The sequence below is a fragment of the Odontomachus brunneus genome, unplaced genomic scaffold, assembly GCF_010583005.1.
Source record: "Odontomachus brunneus isolate Ranch 3 - 2012 unplaced genomic scaffold, Obru_v1 Obru_scaffold_003, whole genome shotgun sequence".
Taxonomy (NCBI): Eukaryota; Metazoa; Arthropoda; class Insecta; order Hymenoptera; family Formicidae; genus Odontomachus; species Odontomachus brunneus.
In genome coordinates, this window is record NW_022639453.1 from 157,873 (window position 1) to 166,227 (window position 8,355).

The window sequence follows — 8,355 nt, forward strand, 5'->3', positions numbered from 1 at the left end:
CTTCTACAATGGCAGTAGGAGTAGTAGTAAGAAATAAGCAGTAAGTAAATAGACCAATCACAATCGATTATTTTTGAAACGTAAGAATGGAATTGGTCAATTTGCTTACTGCTTGACGTCATAAGTCTCTACTAGCTAATCCTAAAGCGTCTTCTACAATGGCAGTAGGAGTAGTAGTAAGAAATAAGCAGTAAGCAAATTGACCAATTCCATTCTCATGTTTCAAAAATAATCGATTGTGATTAGTCTATTTACTTACTGCTTATTTCTTACTACTACTCCTACTGCCATTGTAGAAGACGCTTAAAGCTTATTAGTACTTGTTCGACCAATAAACGCAGGCTGAATAACCCAGAGCCAGTCGAACATACTATGAGGTTGAATTGAAAATTGGCCAATTAGAGCAAAGTTCACTAAACTTGAGCTTAGTGAATTTTGCTCTGATTGGCTAAATTTCAATTCAATCTCAATGGCCGCGTTCAGTAGAACAAGTGATCAGTAAGCGCTCAGTGAGCTCTTGCATCTGATTGGAGTATAGTTGGAGATCTAAAAGAATATGCCAAATCATATACAAGAGCTCCCTGAGCGCTTACTGATCACTTGTTCTACTGAACGCGGCCAATTCTAATCTATAGTCTGATACGGGCTTTACAGCTAACCAATCACGAAAGAATGCTCCGGTTCAAATGCCGCGAATTGTCAGCGGCGACGGTATACGTCATCTTACATTAGCCGTATGATTATCGTATTCTCCTTTTATCTGCTCGCCGTTCCGAGACGTTGTGTGTGTGGCACGTGCACTGCATGGATTGGCTGTAAACATTGATGCATTCTTCTCGTAGCTAATACAATTTTTAATGAAGTTTCCAGAGGTACGTAGAGATTCCCGGCGATCAGTTTATTTTGAGGTTATCTATAAGATTCAAGCACGCGTAATAACATCATCTGTCAATCATTGTATGTAACATGTGTAAATTTTATCCGAATTCTTATTGTCCGATTAATTTTATACGACTGACATATATATTAAAGTACAGTCAACTGTGAGTTTCAGTAAAGACCTGACATGCAAAATTTTTTTTACTAAAATAACTTCTATGAAGCTTGAAATTCGAAAGAAGCTAGGATATCTGATAGCTATTTACAACAACAATAATATTTTTTTTCGCAAAACGCGTTTTTTTTGTCAAAATCTGCCAATTTAATCGTATTAATCAATAAAAATATAAGATGACACATGATATTTATTGGTGATGTAATACTTAGTGATAATTCTTTTTCCTATGTTCCAGATGGGAGTTTTTATATTTCTTTCCATGTTGCTGTTGTGTTCCACACAACTCGGAGCTGATAAGAAAATTAACAAATATGTGACTACTTTGATAAATGCTAAATGGAATGAGACACCTCTGGTTCTCGAAGCAGCTGAATATTTCAGTGATGAAAATCCAAGTTACTTTTGGAAGTTTGTTGATGCATTTTCCAAAAAGACAAATAATCTTGTAATAGGTGAATATTTAGTTCTACTTTAGCAATTACAGTAATTATTATGTTTTTTTTCATTATTACACGTAACATTATTCCAAGCAGCTACAGAGAAGGAGAGTTATGATATAATTATGGAGCTAGCTGAAAATTATCTGTCTGAGTCAGAGATAGCAGTTTTTAAACTAGGATTGTCTCTACGTATTTATTCCGCACGTGTTGAAATGTTCTCTCAAATGGCTGTGAATAAAAACATTTCTTCATATGAGTGCAACAACATTGTTGATATTGGTGGAACATTTACTTGTTCTCTAGAAGATATAGATAAGTTATTTGATTTATCTCAAACTGAGCAGGTTTGTAACTCTTATATAATTTCTATAAATATAAAATATATACAACAATATATATATATTATTATATTTTTAATTTTGCAGGATACATGGGAAACCACAGATACTTATGATATAGATCATCGTTATTTAAATACACCAGAAACTGATAAGGTTATAATATTATATGGTCAGATTGGAACTCCCACATTCATTGATTTTCATGAGAAACTGAAAAATATAGCTGAAACAAAAGGAATTAATTACATTCTTCGTCATTATGTAAAGGTAATTAATAATTTATGCAATAAAAGTGATTAATTATATATATTACAGAAATTTAATTATCTTTAATATAAATATTTTATAGGAAAGAGCAGATAAGAAACTGCGTTTGTCGGGTTATGGTGTAGAACTGCAGATGAAGTCTACAGAGTACAAAGCAACTGATGATTCGGACATCAGAGACAACACAGGCAAAAACTCAGAAGTGACAAATGATGGTGTGGAAGAAATCGAGGGAATCAACTTTATGACTTTAAAGTAAGGTGGTTATTGGGAACGTAAGGTATTTGATTTGTTTCTCTTATGTAATACCTTGAATTGCGCTATTAAAATGTAATGTACCTTTCTAGAAAACTTTATCAGGATCTACATGTTGAATTGGATAAGATACAGACACACCTACTGGAAACCAGTCACGAGATCGGAGCCTTAAAAGTGTGGCAGTTTCAGGAGCTAAGTCACCAAGCAGCTGAAAGAATAATGAAGTCTCCATCAACAGAGTCATTAAATGTCTTAACTGATATATCGCAGAACTTCCCTATGCAAGTGCGTACTTTAAAGTGAATTCTAAGCCGAATATGTATGGTCGAGTATATGTAGTAATTGATATATTTATGCGTGTTACAGGCAAAATCGCTAATCAGAACCAAGGTAAACAGTGATATGAAAAAAGAAATGAAATTAAATCAGGAAATATTTATGGCAAGCCTGAATATACAGCCAACTGATACGGCCCTTTTTATCAACGGTTTATTCTTTGATCTGGAAGCTATCGATGTACTGACTCTTCTGGAGTCTTTGAGGAGCGAGCTACGAGTAATGGAGGCTCTTCATAAAATTGGTATGTAATTTATGGGAGATTAAATGTTATGCATCACATGATACTCAGTTTATTCGTGCTCCAAACCGTGTGTACTAGAAAATGACATTTGTGTGAATTGTTGCAGGCTTCAATAACAAAAAAATGAGCAAATTATTAGCTCTGGATTTATCTGGAGGCATGGATAGCCAGAACTTCGCAATGGACATCAGAGATTCGGCGATCAATTGGATCAATGATATTGAAAATGATTCGCGCTATAACAAGTGGCCACCGTCGTTAACGGAGTTGTTACGACCAACTTTCCCCGGCATGCTCAGGAATATCCGAAGAAACTTGTATAATCTGGTTAGTGAAAACGTCACTGAACTTTAAATTCAAGTTTAATATTTTTAATATATATAAAGTAAAACTTTATTTTCAAAATATACAAGTCAGACGGAAGAATAACAAGATCTACTACTCTTACTTGCCTTTAATATTTTACGTGTGACATTTATGTATTTAACATGTGCTGTTTTTTCTTCAGGTGTTAATAATCGATCCTTTGAGCGAAGATTCTATGCCACTGATAGCTCTAGCACAATCTCTCTATTCACATTCCGCACCGTTGAGGGTTGGATTTGTCTTCGTGACAAATTACACTTCCACTGTGACAGGTTTGACGGACGCCGGCGTTGCAGTTAACAACGCGTATCATTATTTCGCAGACACTAAGAGCACTAAAGAGGCTGTACACTTCTTAGCAGAGGTAACTAGTCTATATAGTTTGTTGTCCCGCTATAGTATCGATATCAACGAGGAGTAAGAACATTAATTTCTGCCTTAGCTAGGAAACTATATTGGATCCTATGGCATGGACGTGGAAGACGTCAAGAAAACAATCAAATCCAAAGATTCGTCGGCTAATATAAATTACATACTCGGCGAAGAGTCGGAGTACGACGTGGGACGACATCTGGCCAACGACTTTATCAAACGATGCGGCTTTAAGAAGTTCCCGCAAGCTTTACTGAACGGCATACCCTTAACGCCCAGTCAGTTGAACTCTGAGTCGTATGAAGAAGCTGTGTTGTCCACCATCATGTCACAAACGCCCACCTTACAGAAGGCTGTGTATCGCGGTGATGTGACAGAAGGAGACGACGTAATTGATTTTCTCATGAATCAACCAAATGTCATGCCACGGTACGTAGCTCATGAAATTATAAAATGATAAATTATTTAGTGTGCGCTGTGCTGACTAGTTCGTCCTTTCAGATTAAACGAGCGTATCTTGAAAGTGGACAAGCACGCGTGGCTAAACCTAATCGGTACGATTCATGAAGATGAGGATTACACTAAATGGAGCCATCAGGATTTGTCGACTTACTTGATGAAAAAAATGCACTACTTCTTCGTGCCACGTCGCAGTAACACGCATCACATGTATTCCTTCTGGGTCATGGCAGACTTAAAGTCATTGCTTGGTAGACAATTGCTGCGAGAAGCAGTTATATATGTAGTAAGTAACTTAGAAATGAAGTATCTTGTGTATACCGGAGAACGATAAAATATATTAAATTGTCATATTTTTTTCTCAGGAATCGAATACCGACGCGCGAATTAGTGTTATTATTAATACAAAGGATGATTCTAACATAAAATCTGACATTAATAAAATTGTTCTCGCCGCATTAAACGCACTGTCGCCAGAAAAGGCTATACTTTATATACGTAAAGTTATCAAAGAAGAGAATGCGGCTCTCATTGCTAATGGTAATTTTGAGATTGAGGTAAGACTCTAATTGATATTATGTGCACGTTATTGCAAATCGTTTCGTTAATGTAATTCATGTTTGTTATTGCAGGATGATGCCGTCGCGACACTATTGGAAAATCAAAACTCGATACTACAGTTGCATCAATATTACGTTAAAAATGTCTTGAATCTAGAGTCGGGAGCGAGAGCGATTTTATGCAATGGCCGTATCATCGGTCCTCTGGACAGCGACGAGGAATTCACAAACGAGGACTTTTCTTTATTAGAAAGATTCAGTCAGAGTACTTACGGAGCTAAATTGTTCATGAGATTGTTAAAGGACCAATTCTTTAACGACGATGAATACGGTATTACGATAGATTATTTAAATTTTATTATTTTAATTATTAAAATTTTTCATATGAAGCATATTTTCTCCGACGCTTTTACACGATAAAAACAATGAAATCTTTATGATATTTTCTATAGAAGAGAACGATATCACGGATGATATGATTATGAAGATCGCTTCGCTCTTAGTGCCACGGCCACAAACTCGAAATCGATTCGATGTTCCTTTCCACGGGGATGATCATAGGTAAAACAACGTTTGACTTTTCGTGTTACCTTTTTAAGTACGATCGTTACAGTTAAGATAACTCATTGTTTCTCTTTCGCAGCGTCATCAAAATTCCCGCGGCTAATCCCGACGAAGTTGCCTTCAATTTCATCGCCATCGTAGATCCAGTCTCACGTGGTGCCCAAAAATTGGGTCCAATACTGAAGACATTGCAACAAGCTTTGAACTGCAATATAAAGGTGTTTTTGAACAGTTTAGAGAAGAATAGCGATATGCCATTGAAGAGGTATAGTAATGCTATATTTTTCTCGCAACTGCTTTGTCGAACCCTAATAATATATTTTTCTATTTTGTTTCCAGTTTCTACCGATTCGTACTGGAACCCGAGCTGCAATTTACAGCGGAAGGAGACATCAGCGGTTCCCTCGCAAAGTTCACGAAACTTCCCACTTCCTCATTATTGACACAATACATTCACGCTCCCGAGAATTGGCTGGTGGAAGTAGTCCGCAGCGTTTATGATTTGGATAACATTAAACTGGATAACGTTGCAATCGGTGTGCACAGGTAAAATTGAAATGATAAATTTATCGTTGCTATTGCTTTTAATAATTTGTATGTACATGTATCGATGTATGTATATGTATAGTGAATTCGAGTTGGAATACCTGCTGCTCGAGGGCCATTGTTTCGAGGCAGTGATGGGAAATCCACCGAGAGGCCTTCAATTCACATTGGGTACCGAAAGACAGCCAGTGATGGTCGACACTATAGTAATGGCCAATTTGGGCTACTTCCAACTGAAAGCGAATCCCGGCGAATGGGTGTTGCGACTGCGGCAAGGGAGATCCGCGGAAATATACGACTTCACCACCGTGGACGGGCAAGACGCTATTCAGAATGGTAACAACGTAAAGGTCCTGATAAGCTCATTGAGAAGCCACGTGTTGAAAATCAAGGTATCCAAGAAGCCGGACAAAGCGGGCATGGACCTTTTGTCGGATAACGAGAAGGATACTGGATTGTGGAACTCTATCTCTAGGTATGTCCAGTCGATCGGGCTACTCCGTGTGTTCTGATCCGGTTTCCCGGTTAAAATTCATAAATGCTGGGTGTTAGTATTTAACATGTGTAGCACGATGTTTCGTTACCTTTGAACTTAACTTTTATTTGTTCTCTCTTTTTTAGCATTGCCAAATTTTGGTAAGCTTCTCATTATTATGTAGTTAAGTACATCCATAACTCTCTAAGTATGTGTAATTAAATGTCGAAAAGAGACCCAGGATAAAGATGAATGCGACAAAAGACATATTTGTGGCTTGAACTTTTAATTGTCTCAGTATCATCTTAGTACGTTGCCTCCTCGATTAAACCTTCTCGACCATTGATATTAGCTGCTTTATGTTTACAAATTACCGATATTCTCGTTTGCAGCCTGTTGTCCTATTAACTTTAACTTAATATACCGCTGCTTCGATAATGTAGCTTGTATTAATTGCAATCTTTTATTGGCTGATATAAAATAACTGAATCGCAGTTCATGCAAGTTTCTGATGTCTCGATTTACTCCCGAAACTAGGACATTCGCCACGACAGACGAGAGCGAGGACCAAGATGAGAAACTAAATATCTTCTCTCTCGCGTCCGGCCATTTGTACGAAAGATTCTTGAAGATTATGATGCTGAGTGTCATTAAACACACCAAGACGCCGGTGAAGTTCTGGTTTTTGAAAAATTATCTTTCTCCAACGTTGAAGGTAAATAAGCTGTGTGCAATATATAACAAAAAAAGAAGTTTTTTTATTCTTCGAACATGAAACCGTAATTAATTTAAACATTTCCTCTTTCACGTTATAGGACTTCTTGCCACATATGGCCGAGGAATATGGCTTCGAGTACGAACTCGTTCAATACAAATGGCCTCGTTGGCTTCATCAGCAGACGGAGAAACAGAGAACTATCTGGGGATACAAGATACTCTTCCTGGACGTACTATTCCCGTTGAACGTGAAAAAGATAATATTTGTCGACGCTGATCAGGTAGGCGCGATGGATTTAAAAAAATATCGAATATAAAAATAGATTAGGCTTTATTTTGCATAATTGCTTTGCCGTAGGTTGTAAGAGCAGACTTGAAAGAATTAGCGACGATGGATCTTGGTGGCGCGCCGTACGCATACACACCGTTCTGCGACAGTAGAACCGAAATGGATGGATTCCGATTTTGGAAGCAAGGATACTGGAAGAATCATCTGCAGGGACGAGCGTATCACATCAGCGCGTTGTACGTGGTGGATCTCAAACGATTCCGCCGTATTGCAGCGGGCGATCGGCTGCGAGGGCAGTATCAAGCATTGAGTCAAGATCCAAACAGTTTAGCGAATCTTGACCAGGTAAATCAAATTGTTTAATCTCGATATTTATAAAGATAGAGAAGAGAAATAATTTATTTCACATCAATTATGTCAAAATCGTCGCGTTCTGCATCTGCAATACAATTGATAACAATTTTAGGATCTCCCTAACAACATGATTCATCAAGTAGCCGTCAAAACGCTGCCGCAAGAGTGGCTGTGGTGCGAAACGTGGTGCGACGACGCGTCCAAAAGATATGCTAAAACCATAGACTTGGTACGTACGTCTTATTATATCGTAAAAACGAACGCGTCGCGACGCGTACTTTTCACGCTTTCTATATTACGCTAAATAATGTTACATTTTTCTATAATAATTTATTTATTTATTATAATGTTTTATTTTTCTGTTGCAGTGCAATAATCCAATGACCAAGGAAGCCAAGTTGCAAGCGGCCATACGCATCTTACCGGAGTGGGTAGGCTACGACGAAGAGATCAAAACTTTACAGCAGAAGGTGGAGAACGAGAGTAGACAAACAGAGAAAGATGGTGGTAAGTTTTTCTTTCATGCAATATACAGGGTGTTCGGAAAGTACCGGGACGCCCGAATATCAGGAAAAATATAAGTTTTACAAAAAAATGTTTCAGACAAAAGTTGTGGCGTTTAAAAAGATGTATTTACTGATCACATCAGTTTGACCTTGGGTTGCGTAGCGAAGGTCAGGTCAAGGTCACATTAATTTTTTTAAATGGAA

At 37.6% G+C, this 8,355-nt stretch overlaps 1 protein-coding gene across 3 annotated transcripts in view; it reads left to right on the forward strand.

The window, feature by feature from the left end:
* Nucleotides 1–690: 690 nt before the first annotated feature.
* LOC116843512 (UDP-glucose:glycoprotein glucosyltransferase) overlaps nucleotides 691–8,355 on the forward strand; it is an 8,500-nt gene continuing 835 nt past the window's right edge. Inside the window, exons 1-23 of one of the 3 annotated variants that reach the window (XM_032813977.1) lie at nucleotides 691–872; nucleotides 1,293–1,509; nucleotides 1,591–1,841; nucleotides 1,923–2,105; nucleotides 2,188–2,360; nucleotides 2,453–2,648; nucleotides 2,730–2,943; nucleotides 3,050–3,270; nucleotides 3,452–3,673; nucleotides 3,752–4,110; nucleotides 4,183–4,426; nucleotides 4,506–4,697; nucleotides 4,773–5,031; nucleotides 5,153–5,261; nucleotides 5,344–5,529; nucleotides 5,604–5,810; nucleotides 5,893–6,285; nucleotides 6,432–6,446; nucleotides 6,823–7,000; nucleotides 7,101–7,283; nucleotides 7,361–7,636; nucleotides 7,758–7,874; nucleotides 8,014–8,152. In XM_032813977.1, the coding sequence (XP_032669868.1) occupies nucleotides 858–872; nucleotides 1,293–1,509; nucleotides 1,591–1,841; nucleotides 1,923–2,105; nucleotides 2,188–2,360; nucleotides 2,453–2,648; nucleotides 2,730–2,943; nucleotides 3,050–3,270; nucleotides 3,452–3,673; nucleotides 3,752–4,110; nucleotides 4,183–4,426; nucleotides 4,506–4,697; nucleotides 4,773–5,031; nucleotides 5,153–5,261; nucleotides 5,344–5,529; nucleotides 5,604–5,810; nucleotides 5,893–6,285; nucleotides 6,432–6,446; nucleotides 6,823–7,000; nucleotides 7,101–7,283; nucleotides 7,361–7,636; nucleotides 7,758–7,874; nucleotides 8,014–8,152 (4,549 nt within the window). In that variant the 5' untranslated portion in view covers nucleotides 691–857. Of the gene's footprint in view, nucleotides 958–1,292; nucleotides 1,510–1,590; nucleotides 1,842–1,922; nucleotides 2,106–2,187; nucleotides 2,361–2,452; nucleotides 2,649–2,729; nucleotides 2,944–3,049; nucleotides 3,271–3,451; nucleotides 3,674–3,751; nucleotides 4,111–4,182; nucleotides 4,427–4,505; nucleotides 4,698–4,772; nucleotides 5,032–5,152; nucleotides 5,262–5,343; nucleotides 5,530–5,603; nucleotides 5,811–5,892; nucleotides 6,286–6,431; nucleotides 6,447–6,822; nucleotides 7,001–7,100; nucleotides 7,284–7,360; nucleotides 7,637–7,757; nucleotides 7,875–8,013; nucleotides 8,153–8,355 lie in introns of all 3 variants that reach the window. The other 2 variants (XM_032813992.1, XM_032813984.1) reach the window with 2 other exon arrangements.